Source organism: Tachypleus tridentatus, chromosome 6 (genome assembly GCF_004210375.1).
Source record: "Tachypleus tridentatus isolate NWPU-2018 chromosome 6, ASM421037v1, whole genome shotgun sequence".
Taxonomy (NCBI): domain Eukaryota; kingdom Metazoa; phylum Arthropoda; class Merostomata; order Xiphosura; family Limulidae; genus Tachypleus; species Tachypleus tridentatus.
Window position 1 is genome coordinate 59,243,980 of NC_134830.1, and position 24,124 is coordinate 59,268,103.

At 29.6% G+C, this 24,124-nt stretch overlaps 1 protein-coding gene across 3 annotated transcripts in view; it reads left to right on the forward strand.

The window, feature by feature from the left end:
* Positions 1-775: 775 nt before the first annotated feature.
* Positions 776-24,124, forward strand: part of l(2)05287 (WD repeat-containing protein l(2)05287) — a 47,789-nt gene continuing 24,440 nt past the window's right edge. For 2 of the 3 annotated variants that reach the window (XR_013029079.1, XM_076505022.1), the window contains exon 1: positions 19,756-19,896. Coding sequence is in view for 1 of the 3 variants with exons in the window: in XM_076505022.1 (XP_076361137.1) it covers positions 19,888-19,896 (9 nt within the window). In the remaining 2 variants the exon portion in view is untranslated. Of the gene's footprint in view, positions 1,028-5,331; positions 5,462-6,595; positions 6,662-7,648; positions 7,743-8,223; positions 8,328-8,761; positions 8,833-11,157; positions 11,254-12,895; positions 12,985-17,973; positions 18,130-19,670; positions 19,897-24,124 lie in introns of those variants that run through there. The other variant, XR_013029078.1, reaches the window with a different exon arrangement.

Consider the following 24,124-nt stretch of genomic DNA (forward strand, 5'->3'; position numbering starts at 1 on the left):
GCTAATTTAGGGACGGCTAGCGCAAATAGCTCTTGTGTAGTTTTGCACGAAATTCAGAAACAAACAAACAGTACTCCTAGACTTGTTAACATGTAACTATTGTGTATTTGGTGTTAGGTTTTTTGAACTGCATCCACAATAACTGTCATTACTGGAAGTAAAAGGGTATAATGTGATGGTCAATCCCACTATTCGTTGGTAAAAGAGTAGCCCAAGAGTTGGCGGTGGGTGGTGATGACTAGCTGCCTTCCCTCTAGTCTTAGACTGCTAAATTAGGGACGGCTAGCACAGATAGCCCTCGAGTTGCTTTGTGCGAAATTCCAAAAAACAAACAAACAAAACAATGTTTTTATCGTAATTTTGATTTAAAAATATAATAATTTTACCTTTTTAGTATTTTAAAAATTCCAGCTAAGCTTTTTGTGAAATATAGGTCAAAAGGTGCTTAACATTCTTTAATCTATTTTTTTTCGTAGTGTTGTTTGAAGAATATCACAGTAATATATTAATAAATATATTAAAAAATATATATGAGTGATTCCTGCTAGGTGACGTCTAAAATTATGCGTATTCAAATATCGCGTATTACATGAAATTATTCACTTTCCAGCTCTACAAAACAATGGATGTTATATGTGAAGGTATTTTTGACAGGCTTTAATATATTCAGATCCATTGACTTAAAAAGCAATTCTTTGTAGTTTGATAAGTAGAGCTGAAGCAAAACTGGATGGCATATCTGTTATAAAATAACTATTCGTAATTTTTGCAATGCGTATTCACAAAATAAAGATTGGTTAAATTTTTGGCATGTGGTGGTGTTATATCTTTATTTGTATAACAAATTATGATTGGCCTATAGTTTATGACGAAAGCTTACAATGGCGGCTTCCATGAAACATGAGGAAAAAGTAACTAACGGTATAGTTGAAGAAATTAATAATAAATCAACAAAAAGACTTTGTGTAAGGTTGAAAGCTGGTGCAAGTTTAGTGCGATTTAAACCTTTATTTTCATACGATGCAAAGTAAGTACATTTAAAACGCAGTAGTATTACATTTGCAATTTACTTATTTCAGTAATGCCAAATCTGAAAATAATATTAACACTAAGCCTAATTATATGTAGTGATTCCCTATTAATATTAAACAAATTTATAGTTCTACTGATTGTAGCATTGTATTTGTAATACTTAGTATATAGCAACATGTTAGACACGTTTTCTATTAAATAGAATATGCAATACAAGATATCCTATTATTAAATTTAGAGTAAGATTAATTCTAAAAGTAGTATTTGATTATTCCAATAATTACAAATCAATATTGCAGTAAGGATTTAAAATGCGAAGTATACAAAATGCTGTATATCTCGGAATACCCATACTAGTTGTTCAGAGATACATTTTTATGTCAAGTGGGTTTCTCGTCGTCAAGAAATACAGAATCTTACTGTTAGGATGGGAAAAGGACTTTTTGAGGGATAATTGCAGAAGATGTCGTAATTAGTAATGACTGAATTGCTAAATTCAACTTTTCATTCTTTATTAATGAAGATCTAACTAGTATTTTTCATCTTAATATATTTTTTAAGAGTACAGGGAAATGCGAGTGAAGAACAGACCTATTACACTATTTCTGAGCCTGTTTGGGATGTTTAAAGAGTGAAAATACTTCAACATCACATGGTATTTAACAAAGAATTTTAATGGAGGTTAAAGATTAGAGATGTGAGCTATTTGCTGGTATTTTTAGAAGTCCTTGAGCAGTGGGCTAGTGCCAGATAATTGAAAGCTGGCTAATGCTACTCCTTTTTTTTTAAAGGAAAGTATTAAAAACTGGTCAGGAAACTAATAAATGCCTGCAGATATATTAATCTTATATCTGTGGTGAGAAATTATTTTAAAGTCTAGTAGTGATAATTGAGGCTGTGCAAAGTCATTAAAAAATGTAAAGTTTCATTGGATAGTCAACATGGATTCACTGGGGAAGATTTTGTCTTAATCTTTTGAGTTTTTTGAAGAGGTTACTTATGTTGATGAGGGTAAAGGTATGAATTCAGTATGTTTGTATCTTCAGAAATAATTGGACAAGGTATCATTTAAAAGGCTTGTTAAAAACAATTTATTTTGGGTTGGAGATGAGATAGCTCATTGGATTGATAAAAATGATTGAAGGGAAGAAATCAGAAGGTTGTTATAATAGTGATTTCTGTCACAAGTGGGATACCTCAGGATTCAGTGTTGGAACCTTATTGGCTTATATCAATGACAGTTAGAGGAATGGTTGATAGTTTTCAGTTTATATTAAGGTACTGGGTTTTGCTGATGACTAGGAAGAGGAGGATGCTTTATAATAAAACTTACATTATTTGATGAATCAGGCAAAAAACTTGTAGGTGGTTTTTAACTATAATAAATGCAGGGTAATACATATGAGTTATAATAATTTAAAAGTATAATTTTGTTGAAAATAACCTTAACAGTGTTGTGGAAGAAAATGTTCTTGATTTGATTGGATAGTATCTGAAGCCATCTGAGCAGTGTGATTTACTAATGGTAATGCAAGTAAAACTTTGGATTGTGTTTAAAGAATTAATGAAGACAATGCTATAAAATATATCATTTCTCTATATAGTTTATTGATTTTGTCTTGTTTAAAATATTATTTTTAGTCTGAAGGGGAACTTATCTTAAGAAGGACATTGAATTGTATGAAAAGGTTTAGAAAATGGCTGCTTGTGTGATACCTGGTTGTCATACAAGGATAGGTTAAGATCCTTGAAATTTCTTGTTTTATTTCGTAAATAAAATATTCTTAATTAATTTAGTGACGAAGAAAATAAATACTTTAGACAATATTCAGGGCTACTGAAAAAAGCTATATACATTCATTTTAGAGGCTCTAGAGATTATGCATATTTTATTACAATAAACAAGTGTTTTTATTCTTCACAAATTTTCACTTGCACTCTGCTTCCATAAGTGTCGGAAAGAGGAAGTTGTTCTAACTAGACTACACATTAGTCACAGATTTTTAACTCATTGTTTTCTTTTATCTGGAACTGATGCACCATTGTGTAGTCTGTGTAACACTCAGGTCACAGTAAACCACATTTTACTTTCTTGCCATTGTTATGACTCTCAACGACGGTGCCATTTTTACCATATTCTCCCCAATGTTTGTCCATAACGCTAGACAGTGTTATTGATAATGGTGACACTGTCCACCTTGGAAATGTTTTTAGTTTTTTTAAAGACCATTAATCTTTTTAATGTTATTTAAGTTTTTTAATTTATACGTTAGACGTTTTTTATGTGATTCACTTTTAAGAATCACAGTCCATCTAGTTTGATTTGAAATTAGAAAATGGCCGTAAAGTCAAATGATTCAAAACCGGGACTGGAAAGGCCAACTTTAGGTTACTACATTGTTGTTTGAACTACCAGTTAGTCATTTTGGCAAGTTATTAAAATTTTGCTACGAGTCTTTTAAAATTTGCATTACTTTGCTTTTTGAAAATGGCCATAACATCAAATAACACGGAACCAGGACTGGAAAGGCCAACTTCAGGTGACTGACAGTGGTTTTTGTACTTACCTGTTACTCTTCCTGGCAAATTATGATAATTAAAGTTATGCTACAGAAAGTCTTTTACAACTTGTATTACTGTAGTTTTTCTCTTTATGCTGTAGACTAGATGTAAACATTGGTTTTATGCTTTTGTTTTCAACTTTGTTTTATTTTACCTTAATTTCCTTTTATAAATTTCCTAATTTTACTTTAACTGGATGTTTGGCACAGATAACCTAACTGCTTTGTGCCATAAAACACCAAATCAACCAACCAATCACTTGCACTCCAGTTTGTCAGAATTACAGTCAGGTTGACGTCATAAATTCACTGACATACTTTGCCTCTTTTTGTATGGATATATAGTAAATTGAGAATTATAATCAACATTTCTTCTCATCAGTGGATCTGTTTTATGCATATTTGGCTATTATGCTGTTTCTGGAGATAGAATGGTTATCATACAGGGGTATGTTGACGTGTTATCTTGCTTTCTTTAAAAAAAAAAGGATGAGATGTGATCTGTTAAAATTTACAAGATTATATAGGGGTACCAAGTGGATTAAGCTTCTACTTTATTTGTACTGTGTTATGAAGACAACAGGATGAAAGGACATGGGCTAAAGATTTAGAAAAGGAAAGCTAGGCTTTAGTTGAGAAAGCTTTACTTTTTTATTAGGATAATTATTGTATGGAATGAGTTTCAATGGCATTAATAAATATGGCATTTTTTGGCAATTTAAGAAGGTAATTAGGGATTTCTTTTGAAATAAATGGTGGGTTTATATTTGTATTTTTCTTAAAGGTGAGTATGCAAGGACAGCTGTTTAAGATTAAATAATCCTTTGTTGTCTGTACACCAGGCCTTGATAAATTCTGAATGGCAGGTTTCCTTGTGGCACCTGGTATTTTCTCCAATCTTATTTGTGTGTAGAAATGCACTAAATAGAAATTGGATCTAAAACAGTTCTGACATCTTTGAAGTCCAGAACTATTATTGCATTCTTCAAGTCCAAAATCAAACTTTGTTTCCAGGATTTTAATGGTGGATCCAGCACTTCTTGTTTTTCAGGAAAGAAGCACTGCAATTGTGCAACACAACACATTACTAATTTTGCACCATTTTATTTTTCTCTCACAATTTCACCAGTCAGTGCATACATTTAGCCCAGGGCAGAAGTTTAGGTAGTACTATCAAATAATTGTTGATGTCATGTTGTCATTAGCATACACTTATTGCTGTGAAATTCAAATAAATATAGCCTCCACTTTTTAGTACAAACAATAGTGAAGTTAGACACATCATAAGGCCTTTACTTATTGTTGTACAGTGTTATAGTGACGAGTAGATTAGACTTATTCTGAAACAATTGACTTGACATATCAATATCACAGTGATCATTTTAATTTAATTCATTGTGAGAATTTGCCTAAGTTATAATTATTTAGTCTACTATTTTAATAAGTGCACATATTGAAGTTTAGTAAATATTATATAATAAAGGTTTTTAATGTAAATCTGTATACCTTGTAACATAACCACGTAACTGACTCAGAATAATTTTTCTATATTAGACCTGGCTCCTGTGTTTTTGGGTTGGCTTCTAGATCTGAAAATATTTGTCAAGACTTACTATACACTGTATATATTTTTTCAAAACTATTCACAAATAATTTTTCCATTTTGATAATTCTTGTATACACAAATAATTAATCATATTGTATGAGTGTTCACTATAGTGCTATTAATTATTTATAGATACTTACTTGTACCTTCTGGAAATGTTGTTAAAGTCTTTAGTACTGTAAGTGGAGAATGCATTAGAAGTCTTAAAGGACACAAACTTCTAGTTGTTTCACTTCAGAGAAATCCTACAAACCATGTACAGGTGAGTTCATAATATTTAAAAAACAGGGTTTCTGAGAGTTATGTTACATATTACAAACTTAAATCACATTAAGATAAAAGTTACAAATGTATAGTTTGTAGTAGATGGTCATCTGTATGTAGCTATTTTGTAATAATGAGGGTAATGTGTAATGCATCCTTATCACTAAATATACCACTAACAAACATGATGACAGTTCAAGAGAAGGCTGTGTATAACCTGTGGCTAGCAGAGGTTAAATTGCTTATCCTAGTAAAAAGATAATATTATGGAGTGTATGGAAATTATTTACAAGTTAGAATTCAATTAAAAAGTGATACTGACATTTCAAAGAGTTAAGGTATGTTGCATAGAAAGGAGCTGCATAGGACCAATTCTAGGAATGGTATGGTCACCGGTTATCACTCCTCTGGGGATATGTGAAGGACATAGAAATCCCATTGTAACTCAGTTCTTGAGGGCCACAAATGGAACACATTTTGAGGTGTATACTGATAGGGAATAGTTTGTGGCAAAAAACTGCATTTGTGCCCTTTGTTCCTGATGGACTCTGAATTTGTAACTGTTACTATCATCTTTAGAGTGAAGTTTATAGTATACCATACAATTTTCAGACACCCTGTATGTATCAGTAAGTTTCTAAGGATAATACAGGATGTACAATATATAAATATTTAGATAAATGTGTATAATTTATTGTACAGTTGCATTCCACTTCAAAATTAAAAGAAAATTTTGTGTCTTGTTAAATAAATTAAATTTTTGCTTTTTTGTAAAATATTTATCACAGTATAGTACAACTATACATTTGTTTTAAATATCAGTATTAAATGACTAGAAAACATCAGAAACTTAGTCATGTATTAATTTAAAAAAATAAAGGTCATATTTAATGATAGGTTGTTGATTTTGATTTGTTTGGAATTAAGCACAAATCCAGACAATGGGCTATCTGTGCTCTGCCAATCACGGGTATCAAAACCTGGTTTTTAGTGATGTGGGTCCGTAGACATGGTGCTGTGCCACTGGGGGATGATAAGTTAACACAACTATTAGAATTATTAAAAGTGATGTTATAAAAGCTTAGTTTCTGTTGCAATAGGAATTTAAAAGTGATTAAATTATTTGTTTCAGATACTCAGCTGTGATGAAGGTGGTGTCGTCATTCAGTGGGATTATGTTGATGGGACAGCCATTAAGGTAATGCAATTTAAACTTCCAAATGTGAAAGCTGTTTCAAACATATTCACTGTGAAACTGCTTTAAGACTATAGGATCATAATTACTTGTATTTCTGTAAAAAATGCAATTTTTGTCATCACTTTTGTAGTTTGAAAGGAAAAAAATGTAAAGTTTGAAGTCTTGAGTGAGTGAAAGGTGTAATTTTATAAAATGAATTGCAAGTTTAGCAAATTGCAGGCAACATATATATGATGATTTATATGTGTAATAATTTAAAGATATTATAGAATTAACTTGTATATTAAGGAATTTAAGTTGACAAAGAAGGCATTCACGCTGCTCAGTTTTAGTTATTTACAAATGTACAAGTCTGTGGTGACAGGTATATTTAGTAATCATTTCTAATCTTATTAGTCAGAATGTATGAACTATTTTCATATCTTTTAAGTAGTTTAAATATCTAATTGTTTGGCAGTATTTAAGTCTGAAGAAATTACCTTTGAGGTACATCACTGGAAAGGAAAGGTCTTGTTTTTTAACTTTGTGTTTCATCAGTTATCAGAAAATATTAACTTGGAGAATTTAATATCTTTTCAATGTTTGAGGCTAAAGAAGGGAGATTTTTTTCAACTCTTTGTTTTTTATTATCAGAATTTGTTTTTAGAGAGGGGAGAATTTCATGTTTTTCATTAGGGTTAGGTTTCACAATAGAAATGCAAATGATTAAATATCTCAAACTAAATTACCTTTGGAAAGAATAGGCAGGTTTAACAATACTATTAATAGTCTCATTACTACCTTAGTATCCATAAGCAGGTTTAATTTTGTTATTATAATTCATATTTTATATGAATCAACACAACATCAAGAGTATGCTGTTGAAATTATTTGTTGTAGTATTTCACTTTTATATTTATATTTTTACTTTCTTATTCTATGATGTCATATTTTAGTATAAAATTTTCCAACTTTGTATTTTCCTTGATTTGCAATTTATGTTCTTAGGTGTACAGATTGACTTTGAAGCATTCAGTAAGAGCATTTTATGCACCTCATTCTAGTCAACCTTGGTATGTTATCACACAGGTTGAAGGAAAAGGTTTGTGTATTATTGTTTTAGCATATTTATTTGGTAGCCTTCGGTTAAAAATTTTAACATTTAAAAGTGAGTGAAAAATATATTGGTGAATGAGTGTGCTGTTGGATGGAATCTTATGAGAGTAGTAACTGAGATTTGAAGTTCTTCAAGTATATTTGTTGTGTTAAATATATGTGGGTAAAAAAATTGTATGTAACATATACATGTTAGGATGAGGAATTTACAATAAAACGAGGAAAGAGAAAGGCCAGGGATTATCTAAAATATATATATTTTAATCATATCTTGAGAATTTAAAACCTAGTTTGAAATAAAATTGTTTTCAATTTAAGAATACTGTGGCATGTAACTTGCAGGTTACAATTAAATTAGAATCAATCCTTAATTTCTGTTATCAATTATTGGGTAAGAAAAGTTTAATAAAAGTTGTTGTTAAAATAATAATTTTTGCTGCAAAATGGAAGTTTTTATTTTGTTACAGATGTATATCAGCTTCTGTCAGTATCAAAGGATGCCCAAACAAAAACGCGATTCATTCTTCAGCCTGTTAACCCTCAGCAGAATTGTGTGGCCTTTGGAGAAAAGGTGAAGACACAAAAAATAAAACAAAAGAAACTGCTGACCACTTGATTTGAAAGTGAACAGTGATTATTGATATATCCAGTTGATTTATTCTGTTAATATTTTTTTGATAATTTTGGGTTAAAAATTTAACCTTTAAAAGAAAGTGAAAAATATATTGGTGAATGAGTTTATTTGGTAACTTTAAAAGTGAACAAGGATTACTGATATATCCAGTTGATTTACTCCATTTTTGATTGCTGTACTTAACAGTAATAACGTAATCCATTGTCTTGCGTACATTTAGAGTTTCAGTCATAATTTTCTTTACAAACAATGTATTTTTAAATTGTATTAAGCCGAATATACTTTTTGCTTAATTATACTCTTATGAAATAATGTAGAGTTTAGAATTTCCTTACCAATTTTGTTAACACTTATTAATTTTTATCATTTAGGGCCAGTTTGTTGCAGCTGTATATGAAAATGAACTTCGTGTTTTTGACTTAAAAAGTAAAAGTTTTAATATGTAAGTTCAGATATTTTTCACACTTAATACTTCTGCTAAGTTAATAAATATAACAAGCTTGTTTATTTAAACAAGTTTTATTTTTTATTTGCTTGCTGGTGCATTCCTTTTACAGTACAAAATAATTGTTAGGATTTTCAATAAAACTGATTTATTTAGTGTTACATATTAAAGGGCGAAAGTATATCAGTTTACACATTTTGATTAATAAAGTTGGAAAAACCCATTTTTACACTCCTGATTACTATAAGAGAACTTTTATTTGAACCAGTTTTACTTTTGTATCCTCTTTCAGGCCAGTGCGTAAAACTGTTATTTTAATATTGTATTTATTTGTGTCAGTAATAGGATATATTTTGTAATGAAAATGGCATCATATCACTACGATTTTGTAACTGTAACTTAATGTCAGTGTTACAAAAAATTTTTACAGTATTTGTTAATTTGGAAATAAAAATTTTGGAAAATAAATATTTAAATCTATTCACATTTTTTAAAGGAGGTTGTTTTATATATCAGTAATCACGATTATCAACAGTTTGTAGAAAAGTATTATTTGAGGCACTTTACAGTGATTTATTCTGAGAGTAGTAAATGCTGATCTTAATATATTTTTTATTTGAAATGTTATTTATTTAAATAAATATCCAAACTTTCTTTGTAACATGTGAAACATGAAATATTAGCTTTCTTTGTGTGCATGCTTTTAATAAGCTATATGCCATTGTTAATTGTACTTTGATACCAATATTTCAAAAGAGACCATCTGTTGAGAGTATAGCTATTCATTGACATCATTTTTGCCTATCTGAGCATTGTTCTTGCATGCTTCAGTATTTTATACCCCACTTGAATGCCCTTAGCAATATTTGATTTGCACATTTCTCCATCCTTGTCAATATGCCTTCTATCCTGGTACTGTATTTAAGAATCTCATCTAGATAATATTACCACTTTTTCATGACAAAGCATTAGTCATGGTTTTCTCTGAAGTGTTATGCATCATCCGATTATGGATTGCAATTTTTCACTACCTCATGATTTTCAGTATAATTATAATTTTAGAAAAAACAACTAAATTATGTGTGATATTGTAGGTATGATTTCCTGTGTTACTGTTGTGAGAGAGGTGGCAAATTTAATTTCCCCTATAACTATAATAACTCCTTGTTATCTGGGATCTCTCTATGGTAAGGGTGGCCACTTTGAGTTGGAATTGTCCATGTCTTTTTATCTGTCAAGGCATGGAAACATTTACTTGGCCTGGCATGTTTTCTTCTATGGTTTCGAAAGTTGCTTTTTTTCTTCATTATGGGGAGAATGTGGATTCTGTTTTGTGGCACCTTTCTTTATTAAGTGGGTTAAGTTCTCAGTATCAAAAATCATTAGGGTATTTTTTATCACTTTCTTAGGAATTGTTTGGAAAGACCACTGAATTTTCTGAACTTAAGAGTTAGCTGCCTCTTGTATCCACTATTCTTTTTGTAATTTAGTATTGATTTTTGGTTACGTAACTATTTCTCTTTCTGATCTACAATATTCCACTGTATTTCTTATCTGCAAGTTTTCTGCTGAAGCTACTTGTGTCATGAAATTACAAAAAAAAAATTCTGGATTTTGTCACAGACTGACTGACTCCTGAAAATTTCCAGCCTTAGAATCAGTTATAAGTCAATAATGTCCTGTAATAATCACATTAATTTATTTTAATTTGGTAATTTTATTATGTTTGATTCTGAGATGGATGTATTTGGGATTAATGTTTTATTAGATACTTCTGTTTAAAATTTTGTCACCTTTATTTTTCACACTTAGTTGCTATTGTTTTATTTGTATGTAGTTAAGCAAATTAAATCCTTGTGTATCATCCTAATTTTTCTTGTGTTTAACTAAATGTTTTTTAATAAAAATATAAGAATTTAGGACAAGCATCATGAAGTTATTTAATTTTTCTTGTTTTTTTTCTTTTATTTATTGTCAAAATTTTCGTTTAGGGTATCATGCATTATGAGGTGTTAGTAAGATTCATTTTACATTGTATGTTGACAGTATATATATATATATATCAAAAGCCCCCCGTTAGTACAGCAGTAAGTTTACGGATTTACAACGCTAAAATCAGGTGTTTGATTCCCCTCGGTGGGCTCAGCAGACGCTTGATGTGGTTTTGCTATGAGAAAACACACACATGCATTTCAAAAGTGGCATTTACATTTTTGTGATTACAGGGTTTTGACACATTTTATGAAATGCTTTAACTTGAGAATTTCAGAGAAATAAGAGCAATTGAAGATGTGGCTTTGATTTGTTTTGTTTTTATTTCAGTCATAAAGCTGGAAACGTCAGATTAACTTGTGTAGCTTGTCATCCTTCCCGAGGCTTTATAGCAACAGGTGATGATATGGGGAAGATAATAGTTTGGTATGTCGAGCATGAAATGTAATGATTTAAAACTGTGTAACTTATAACAGTTGTCAGAAGCCCAAAATAGTACTTATATGAATTCATTAACAAGTAGCAGTAGTTTTCTTATGAATATGTAGTAAAGCTTGGTAACTATAAAATTTTTGAAATATTTAACTTGAATATTCATTGAATGTCAGCAGACATACTTATTTCTCTTCAAATGTGAGACATCTTAATAAATAGTGTATTTTTAAAATATTACGTTATTGATCTATTTTAATTTTTAGGAAAATATGTTTTCAAATCTTGCTGGCATTTTTACATAGATATACTAGATAAAATTACCTGAGAAATTTAAATTGTATAAATTTTATAAAAATTATGTTTCAGGGTACTCTACATTAAGTTGAAGAACTTAAAAGAATAAACTGTATTCATCTATCCTCTGAACTTTGTATCCATTATGATATTATATATATATTAGTGCTTTTTTATTTACAAATTATCATCATCATTTGATATGCATGTCTAGATATTTTTTGATCAGTTAAAACATTAATATTTCTTTCTATTGTACAGTGATAGACACTGAGCATGCTTAAGTAAAAACAGTAAAATTTCAATAATCTCCATCGTCTAAGTAAAAATGTATCCCAGTATTACTCGTAAAATAAAAATAAGTATATTTTGTGCTTAAGTGAAAGAATATGAAGACAAAGTGATACATCTTCTATACATATGTAGCACTGTCTTTTATTTGTTAACTCTAATGAGCAAACTTATTTTATTTTGTAAACAATTATGGTATACTTGCTTATCTAGAAAGTAAACAATTGTTGCCATTAAAATACAACCCTGGAGTAGTTTACTTTTGTTATATATTAATTGAGAAGATCTCTTTGATGTAATTTCCTATCCTATGTACATTTCTGAATTATGTAAAACTCAACTGTATTCCCAGGACATTTCTAAACAAGCAGATTAGACTTTAATATTAATGCTTTTTCACCACCAACCTTTGGTAATTTGTGTTTCATTTCTAGAATGAGTTTTTTACTCAAAGTAATTTACAATGAATTTTTATAAAGATTTCTCATTTTAAATCCCAATTTCATTTTGCAACATTACACTTTATAGTCTTTTATATTATTAAATATTCATGGATAACTCTCCTCCACTAAAGTACAGGTTTCTCTTTCTTTGTGTTCCATTACTTTTCTTTATACTATTGAGATTTTATGACAATATCTCCATATTCTATTTGTTTGTGGCCACTGCATAGGTTTCATAAAGAAAACCAGATTACGTTACCATTGTTATAACATATTATTATTTATCAAGTTTATTGGGTATATCATTGCACCTAATACTGGTTCCATAAGCACTTCATTTTAAATCTTATGAAATATTACACCCGTAAGAGTGACTAATAAAATTCAATATAAAAATGTGTTATTTTTGGTGTATTGTAACAATATTAATTTAGTTTCACACATTGTTTTATACAGATGTGTTTGTGTAAAGTATCTCTGCTTTCTGTGTGATTAGTGGTGAAGATTTATTAACAGATGCTGTTAAGGTTACAAGCCTTCAGTTTGTTCTGTGTGTGCATATGATACAATGATTTATTAAGAATCATATTTTCTGTTTTTTTTAGGGCAAATTTTATCAAAAATAACCATCCAACAAGGTCAATCTATCATTGGCACACACTCTTAGTAGCAGATCTTGAATTTTCGGCAGAAGGTATATTTATTGTCAGTTTATTTACTTGTTTCTGTCTACGTATTTTTAAATATTAACATTTTAGACACTTTGAAATAAGTATTGTCTTTTAATACTGAAATTGTATCAGTTAGTTTGAAACAAATATCAATAAGAAAGGTACCATTCTCATTTTTTAGAATATTGTATGAAAGGTCATGATATTAATACAGAAGCCTAGACAATCACAAGATTAAAAACAGTTTCAGTTCCACAAGATTTTGACAACTTGAATTTAATATCTTGAGAAGGTAATTCAGTGCTTTTTGGTAACATTTTTTCTGACCATTTGTTTTTATGCTAAATCCCTTTTTAAGTAAAAGATAGTCTTGTAATTCTCACAGTAACCATTTCACAATAAGCTTGGTATGATAAACATGAGTTAAGTATTTATACTATAACCTTTGATGTATTATGTGGTAGACTTTTAGCAATAATTAGAAACAAACAGATTTTTAATGAACTATTTTTAACTAAAGATTTATTTGTAGAAATATTGTACCTGTTTCATTGCTAGTCCAAGTATTTTATGTGATTTTCATGTTATGATTAAAAGAGAATTTTTGTTAAAAATCTCATATCTAGGTAATCTCTAAAACTTTCTCAAGTACATTTCAAATGTTTGTTTTCATCAAAATGTTATATTTTGTCAGTTATTTTCTCTATCCAACTTATATAAAGGCTGTCAATTTTACCAACTTAGTAACAACTGTAAAACAAATGAGGAAATAAATATAAATTGTTTTTTCTTTCTAGAATGACCACTGATTATAACACAGAAACACAAGTGTTTAGTCTAAGTTTCTTAAATCTCATAATATTATAAATTTATATATATATATTTTTTTATTTTATTAACCTTCCAGTTGTGCCTGGCTAACACACAGATGTCACAATTATGCAGAGCCCATGCACTTGTTACCATATCCAATAATATAAAACTGACCTTTAGTCTTTACAAAATGATGACCTGTTTTCACAGTGCTTCAGTAGACTATTATTTTATAAAATGGTCACATTTCAGTCATTATACATTATATATGTATATAGATTATATACAGATTCTTCAACTTGTTTTTCATAAAGCACATAACAGTAAATAAATTAGTATAGGAAACAATTATGTCTTCTATTTACAACAATCTTTGTACTCCCTGCTTCCTGTAGGTTGCTGAACTTTTTCAAATTTCACACATAGAGAATGTGAAACTTAACTAAGCTGTATTTGGATTTAAAAAATATAAAACTTCAAGCCAAGTAAAGATTCAGTTTACTAGCTTGAAATTTTGGGTTGAAAGAATGAGTTGGTGTCATAATATTTCAAAATGGCTGAGAAGGTGATTAGAGGGAGATTCTGAGCTTTTGATTGGTTACTCATGTGACATAGACAGAAATATGCATACATAAGGAAGTGTTTCCAAAATTGGAAAGAGGTGGGTGGGGGCCACTGTGTGTTGTGGAATATGAGCACATCTTCGCATATAGAAAAGATAGGAGGTTATTATTTCATATTCTAGCTTGTTAATATTTGTAAATTAAGTTTGTACTTTGCACAAAACTATAGAATTAGCATTTGGACATCTCAAACATATAATCTGATACAATATTCTATTCAACATACCACATGACACACAAAAATCAATATTTAGGTGTGTTATTTTAATATTTACTTTTAAACTAAGAAATTAACTAATATATAATACTCACATTTGAATTATATTATTTGATACCAAACTTACTGACATAAATTCATAACATAGTAGTCAATAAAATTTTGAATGCAAGTCAACAGACAGGATGACCAGTCGTGATAAGGTTAAGGGATATTTAAACTGTTTTGGTTCTTTGTCTTACTTTGAGTCAATGGAACTGTATTGTTCAACAGCATATATATTCAAAATAAATAACTTTAAATTATCATCAACAAATACAAAACTTGTTATTTATATAACACATCAGAAGCTATGAAGCTTAAATGCATTCTACTCATTTGGTCTGGTGATTTCATACTGACTTAGCATTCACTATGGCATAATACATTAACAAAGAATATTCTATATGTTTTAGGGAGATTATCTTAGAGTATCTATATTTTTTGTATTTACACAACTCTGATTAAAAATGAATATGAATTTTAATTTTAATAACATTGAATCAGAGTGACTGAAGATATTTATTACAGATGTATATATTGTTGTCAAAAATGAAATTTGTCCTAGTATTTAGAAAGAACCTTTTATTCCAATATACCCTATTATGTACACAAGAAAATTGTAAAAGGTAAATGTTTTATGAGACTAGTTAATAAATAGCTCTAAATTTTACTCTTATTTTAAAAATTATATTTTATAATCTGTCTGTCACAAACAACAGATAAATGCCTAATTGTGCTGTCTTCATATTTTAAAAGTCTTGTTTTAACATTATAATTTTGCTAACTTTTTTCCAAAAAAATAAGCCTGGTGGTGTGCAGTTATATAACAATCAAATGCAACACAGTACACCATAGAAAGAGACAATTTTGACCTTATAACGATGTGCCATAGGTCAAAGGCTATGTTATACATTTGTTGACTTGCATTCAAAATTTTATTGAAATGCTATTTTAAGAATTTATGTCAATAATTGTAATATCAAATTTTACATTATAATTCAGATTTCTTAGTTTAAAGAAATATTAAAAGAACACACCCAAATATCAATCTTGGTGAGTTACATGGAATATGGAATGCAGCACTGGTTCATATTAGGTGTTTGTGATGTCAAAGTACGAAGTCTCGTTTCATGTGAATTAAAAACTCAAATTACCAATACTGATAAACTAAAATATAAAGTAACCTTGTTTCTTTTCATTTTGCTGAGGTATGGCTTGTGTACCAAATTAAATACAGTGGCCCCATTCACCTCTTTACATTTTTGGAAATTATCCCTTATATACACTAATATATGACATACGAATAACCAATTGACGGCTTATAATGACACCCTAGTGGTTTTCTCAATCATTTTAACCTGTTAGAAGACTTCCTCATTTTTTCAAACCAAGATTTCCATGAAGTAGGCTGTCTTTAGTTTGTTTGAAGTTTCTTATTTTTTTTATACCTAAATACAGTTTGGTTACTGAGCTTGATAAATTATAGTGGAATTCTATGATATTGATATCGAAATGTATGATTTTTTGGTTATTCAACTGTATATATTTAAAACCAAAAAAATTTTTTTTTCATATCTTCCACATGCAAACTTTTAAAAGGCTTAACAACCTACGTCAAGAAGCAACAGAGTTCAAAGGTTATAGCTAGAAGAGATATAGTTACTTACACCAATTTTTATTTACTGTTTTTATTTTAAGCAAAATAAGTTCAATAACATATTTGTGAAGTAGGTATAATCTGTATACATGCAAAATGTATAATAATTGAAATGTGTCTAAATATTACAAAATATTACTAGTCCACTAAAACACAGCCAAAGCAAGGTCACTTTTAAAGACTAAAAGTCAGTTTTATATTATTGGATACAGTAACATAAGTGCACACGAGCCATGTCAATGCATGTTCTGTAATGTTAGCCAAGCATGACTGGAAGGTCAGTACAATAAATATGTGTGAATGTATAATGTTATGAGATTTACATTATTTAGTCTAAACACTTGTGTCCTTGAGTAGTCATACTAGGATGAAAAAAAGCATTTTTTTAATTCCTAATTTTTATGGTGGTTACAAAAGTCAGTCAAATTTACACACATCTCAGTAGTAAAGATATCAGACAAAATATAAAGTCTTACTGAAAACAAACATTTGAAATGTATTTAGGAGGTTTTAGAGGTTACATGAATATTTCAGATTTTTGGGACAAAGAACAGATTTTTAATCATAATATGAAAATTACTTCACACTCGAGTTAGTAATGAATAACACACTTTGTTTTCACAAATAAATCATTCATAAAAATACTTCATTAAAAAATATTATTTTTTTGTGCACAAATGATTTGCAACCTTGACCAAAAGTTTACTAAATTTTAAGATAGACAAAGTGCATCAGAAGCTATAAGTACTTAATGTGTGTATGATTTATTTATTTTATACTGAGTCCATTGCAAACCAGCAAGCAAACTGGCAATATAAATGACCATACCACAAATTGAAGTGGTTATGCTACGCTGTGGTTTTTGATATCTCACATTTTCATGTTATGGAAACACATGGCCATTTTACATATCCAGTGTGTGAAAGAGTGCTTGTATATTGTTAACCCTCAACTGTTTAATTGAAATGTTTGTATCATACATAATATGGTGAGTCACAATAACTCTTGTGTAATAATCTTTAGGAATATTTTCTTTACAAAATGGTGGGTTTAAAATTACCCATTTGTAATAAACTTCAGAAATATTATCTTTACACAGTTGGGTGGAAATGACCTACAAATGATAAACTATTCCAACAATAAAAAAGAATTGGAACAGCACATCTGTTCTGCTCAATACTTAAGGACTGCCTGAATATAAAATACAGAAAATATCAAGTAGGGAACAGATCTAGCCGAGTTGAAATACTGACTTGAAAAATTGGTTTGGGTCTTTATAACTCTACTATACTAGTTGAGGGTTTAAAAAACATTATAAATAAAGTTAGTTTTTCAACAATGTATTTATTAATTAGAGTAATAGGAATAGACACCAACTTCTGGATTTAACTTAACAAAATTGCAAATGCTGTTTAAATGCCCTTTAAGTGAATACAGTTTTATTTTCTGTAATGAATATTGTAACACAGAATATGTCTCTTACTTACATGGTACTTAGAAGGTAATGATCCTCTAAGAGCTCAAGGACAGTATTTATTTATTTTTAGTATATTCAATAGTAATGTTTGTGTAAGTATGCATTTATGTCGACTTTTGTTAAAACATTTTTTTTTCTTTTCAATGTTTGAATATTAAATCTTTACATTATTATGCTGTTTAGGATCTTATTTGTACAGTGGTGGAGGAGAATGTGTTCTTGTGAAGTGGAAACTTGATTCTGATAATCGCTATTTTTTACCTCGCATGGGTCTGCCTATCTGCCATGTTACAGTGGCATTAACTAATAGTTATGTTGCAACATCTCACGTGGATAATGGTAAGTTCAGTTAAGTTTGCTCCTGGATTTAACTTACAAAATCTACATAATTCTGTAGTCTCTGGAAGCTGGTAACCAGAAAATCTCCAAATAATTAAGTTTTTTTTTTTATATCAAATTTTTAGAATGCCTTTCCAAAATATGAAAGCAACTAACTAGAAACAAATAAGAAACTGAAGTATTTATGAGCAAAGAATTTATTGGTGTTTTGATATTTTAAAGATAAATCTATATTATTTTGTGAAAAATAGTTTCACCAAATTGCTGGTGACATTTTATTCACACCACATTTTAAGTTAGGTTTTGTCCAGAGTGAGTGTGTATCAGTAAAATATGTTTTAATAATCACTTTTCTCTATACTGGCACTGTTTTGAATGTGCTGTAATAATAGTAATTGATATATAGAGCATGAAGGGAATAACTTGTTTGTTTCTTATGAATGTTGTGTGTGTGTGTGTGTGTGTGTGTATACATACACACAAACACACACAGGTACATGTTTTATTGCTCATAAGATTAAACCAGTTACCAAAGTAAAGTGTTTTTACGATTTCTTTGAGACACTTTTGACTTTCGAATCAACTTCTCAGACTTGTGTTTTTATTCACCAGTTATTTGTCTATTTTTATGATCAGTTTTCATATTTTTTTCCCACAGTTTGTTTCTTTATATTTGTTCATTTTGGAAATTTTTCATTTGGACTTGAGTGTCTTAGTTTGAATTATTAACTTAGCAGTTTTATTTAGTTTCACAGAATTGCCCATTTCTATTCATCTGTTTAGTAAAGTCCTTTGCATTTTCCTCTTTATTGAGTTGGATTTCTTCATGAGCATACCCCTAGTGGAGATTTCAATCTTCAGAGTTTATTTTATTCGTTATTGTTTTTGATGTGAGAGGAGAGGAAGGGAGAACCTCATGGGGACTTCTAAAATTTTAAATCAATATTGGATGCTATGTAAACATAAGCTGCTTTGTTGTCTGATATGTTATATTAAAATGCTTAAGTATTGCAGACTGTAATGAATAATTTCAATGAATTTCTCCTTATTTGTATCTTTTGACATAGAACTTCTGATGTGTATAGAACATTTTGTTAAGATATTTTATGCTCATAAGTTTATTTTTAATGTATTGTGATTAACATATTTTATTTTTTGCATAATGAGTTTGAACAGCTGTTTTAAATTCTGTTTCCTTTATGCAACAGTTCACATTTCATCAGGATGCTGGCCCAGTGGTCTTAAATCATAGTTTTTGTTATTCCAGATCTATTAATCTACAGATTAATAAAAGATAATATATATGTTAATCAGATGTTTCATCCTTTTCAGTTTCTTGAAGCATTTATAACCAGTAGATTTCTCCTTTCTCTTGTGATTGCTGTTGATGAATATCCAGTTATTTTTGTAGTGTCCTGCTTTTTATGACACTTGAGAGGTGCACCTGTTTGATTTCTTCATGGCATACCAAGGCATGTTGACCTAAAAAATCTAGAATACATTGAATTTAATGTAGATTAACTTTCCTTTTTTTTCTTCAGCCATCCACTTAGTGAATCCACAGAACAGGATAGTACAGGTGTATCAAGGTTTGACTCTTGGTCATTTTGGAGGTATTGTTGGAAAACATCTTCCTCCTGTTAAACAAATGGAAAGCTCACTGTCTACTGGTCTTTTCATGATCCACGTACTAATGCCCTGGTTCTAAATGGGAAACCAGGGCACTTGCAGTTTTATCACCTTGAAAGTGATAAACAGATGTTTAACGTAAGTAAAAGTACATTTCTGGATTTTATTTTGATATGTAAAGAATAATTATACTACTTAGTGATACCAACTCTTTAAAGATCCTGGAAAACTTGAAGGATTAGAAAACTGGTGTTGCAGTGTGGAAAATGATCACAAAGAAATTTAATAAACCTAAATAGCTATCTAAACCTGTGTACTGGGAAAGATAAGTGCAGTTATGAGAATTTCCTGTGAAGTGACAATAAACAATTGTGAGGTTGATCCAATGAGAAAACTTATGATATATTGAACATATGGTTGAGTTAGTAACTGGAAACTGAATTCTTTTGCACATGCTGTAGAAAAGGTTTTTTACAAGTCCCATAAGTAAAGTCTTCTTGACCAGAGACAGATGGTATTTTTAAATTAGATTTGGTTCTTCTTGATGGGTCAGTACCTTATTAGAACTAGAATAAAAATGAAATAGAAACTCTGTAACCCAGTCGCTTAAGAAAGGTTCATCTTTCGAGAGTGCTTGGGTAGTAGGATTTCTATTTCATTTTTATCAAGATTTCTTGGACCTACGAGTTGAAGGCTATATCGTCTCATTTGTAAACTTGCATTCAAACTTTTATTAAACTACTATTTCATGAATATATGCCAATTAAGTTGGAATCAAATTGGAGATTATAATTCAAATTTTATTATTATATATGTTAATTTCTTAATTTAAAAGTAAATATTAAAAGGACACATCTAAAAATAAATTTAGTGAGTCGTGTTATGTTGAGTGCAGCATTATTTAAGATGAAATGTTTGTGATGTAAAAACACTAAGTCTGTAGTTCTGTACAAATTAGAAAATCAAATTATTAATATTAACAAACTAGAATATAAAATAAGAACCTCATATCTTTATATTTTGCTGAGATATGACTTACGCACTGAATCAAACACAGTGGCTCTGTTCACCTCTTTCTATTTTGAAAATGGTCCTTATGTACACGTACTTCAAAAAATGACGTGTATAACTAATTAATGGCTTAGAATGTCACCTTAGTGGTTTTCTCAGCCATTTTAATCTGTGAAAAGACTACCATGTTCTCTTTAACCAAGATTTCAAGAAGGTAGGTTGTGTCTTTAGTCTGCTTCAATTTTCATATTTTTTTAAAAATCTAAATACATCTTAGTTACTAAGCTTAATAAACTATAGTGTTATCAGTGTAGTTATTATACCTATTTATTATTTTTTGGTTTTTCAACTATATATATGAAACCTAAAAAAAATTTGATAGTCTCTACTTGCAAAATTTTAAGACATTTTTTAAAATTTTAAAATGTTATAAAATGTAGTCATTCTAGCATGAAAAAGCATAATTTATGTTTCTTAAATTTTTATGATGATTGAGGTTACTTAAATGACAGACTTTACATAGTAAGAGTAAAGAAAATGACATAGAATATAAAGTCTTACTGAAAACAAACATTAAAATGTATTTAGGAGGTTTTAGAGATTACATGTATGATATTTAAGATTTTGAGGACAAAGAATATTTTATTTAATCAAAACATGAAATCTCTTCACACTCCAACTAGTTACAAAACGGACTTGATATTTTCACAAACATATCTCTAGTAAAACTATTTTATTAAAGAATCTGATTTTTTATACAAAATATTTATAGTCTTTACTAAAAGTCTACCAGATTTTGTGAAGATACACATATTGTATCAAAAGTTACAGTGCAAATTCTTAATGTGTGCAGATGTTTAGGCCAACTCGTGTATGTTATACTGAGCCCATCCTGAAAAGGTTAATAGAAATGTGTAACAACATAGTTCTTTCTTCATATGTAATAACTATGTATTAGATACAGGGGTTGAGTACGTTGTGTTCTAATGCACCATGAATTTTAAGAATGGTTCTGCAGTGCAGTTTCTATTTTAAAAGGCTCTATCATAAGGCTGTCATGTTTGAAGCATCACACACTCTTCTTTCATACCCTTAATAAGGACCATCAAATGTTTTATTGACAGAGATGATGCAAATAAAGTTTTGGTTTATTTTAAAGAATGATGTAAAATTAATAGAGAACTAATGAAGTCAGTCTGAGAGAAAGGTGATTTTTGTGCTAAGAATAAAAATACATCTTTTCATTTGCATAACCTCAGTGTAGCACTAATAAATGTCATTCCGTGTGTGAATTTATATTGACTATGGTTGTCACATGACAGCCTTACGATATTCTTTTGCAACATGTACAAATTTAACTCTGTTCAAATGCTGTTGGCCAATTGAGTAATAAGATTTTAGTAAACAGTATACAAGTCAATCTGTTGAACACAAAAACCAGATTTTCTAATATTTATTACTGAAGACAGGTCAGAATTAATGAAGCAATTACTGACCAATTCTGAGTAATTTTTTCGCTAAAACGAAAAATGTATCTTTTTTTTATTTGACATTTTATTTACATAACTTCTAAAACCTTCTAAATGAACTTCAAAAGTTTGAATACAGATTTATATTTTATCTATTATTTTCTCTACACTAAAAGAACTGTAGCAACAATAGTTAAGGTATCAAAAAGTATGAAATAAAACAGTGGCCAATTTGTTTTTTCCTAGAATGGCTGTGGATTGTAACAGTACAGAGAGACAAAAATGGCATATTAAAAAAAGCTGCCACAGAAGATCTAAGACAAAGTTTAAGAAATAACTCCTTGTGTATGATTGTATCTCAGAATAGCTGGTATGGGTGTGAACACTTTTACTAATAAAGCAGAGAACAACATTTTGACCTTCGTAGGCTATCTTCAGGTTAACAAAGAGGGAGTTTGCAACTGACCATTGCCAGGCAAATGTCTTATGGATTACAGTATAAGTGGAAATGGGACTGTAGGGGCATTGCAGTTAGATGTTAGGTTTTTAGTTAGTATAGGTATAAAGGTGTTCCTTTATCTTTATATTGGTTTAAATTTGGTTTTAGTTATTGTATAAGTAGTGCTTCTTTGTATCTCAGAATGGCTGGTATGGGTATTAATACATTTATTGATAAGGAGTGAACAGTATTTCAACCTTCCTGGGTTGTCATCTTATTTCAAGTGGGTTTCTTGTGATCAAGAAGTAGGGCTTCTTTGATTTTGCATTTGTTTATATTTGTTTACCTACTTAGTATCTGTATGTTTTCTATGGTTATGTTGTGTTTATTTGATTTGCAGTATTCAAAATTTTGTGAAGGTGTTTTTTGTTCTTTGAATCTGGTTTCCATTTTTCTGCTTATTTCTCTAATATAAAAGTCATGGCAGCTGTTCCATTGTATTTTGTAAATTATGTTGGTGTTGTGTTTATCAGTGTAGTTTTTATAAAGCATGGACTTTAGTTTTGTACCTGGTTGTTGAATAAGTTTGGTGTTCACTGGAATGTTATGTTTTACTAGTTTTTTCCAAATGGGAAGATATGGTCTGCAACAATGTAAGGTTTTGTAAGATCTTGTATTTTAGGATTTATTATTGTTTGTTGTTCATATAGGTGTGTTGTGCATATAATTTTTTCAATGGTTTTTGGATGAAATTTGTTTATATTGGTGAAATGTTTTATTTGTTTCATGTCATGTTGAATTTTATTGGGTGAGCATAGTTTTGTGGCTGTGTTTATTTGGTTTCCCAATATTTTGAGTTTTCGTTTTGGTTCATTTGCTAAGTTCCAGGGAACATATAATCCAGTGTGGGTGATTTTTCTGTGGATTTCTGTTTTGAATTGTGTATTGGTTCTTGTGAGCTTGAGGTTAAGAAATGCTATTTGATTAGTTTTTTTTCCTGTTCACAGGCTAAATTAATGTTGGGGTGGATAGAGTTGACGTGGTTAAAAAAAATAATAATGTGTTCTGTATGTGTTAATCCAGCAATTGTATCATCAATTTAGCCTTATGCCCACCATTATACTGGTACATTTTTATTTGAAGTGGGTTTCTCGTCATCAAGACTTCTTATGTATGTTTCAGGTCTGAACCCTTTTTTTGGTGATATTTATTAAAATTGTATAAACAGAGTACATTCAAATATCCTTGTAAAAGATATTAGTAGGACAGTAGATATTTGACATATCTTTGACTTTCTAAACATTTCACAAAGACTTGCTTTTAGTACTCTCTGATGCTCTTTTGACCCTATCTAATAATGTAGCAGTCAATTAACCATTAGAGGAGAATTTGGTTTAAACAACCATTCAATTTACGATTATGTGAAACAGTTAAGTCAGATACCAAA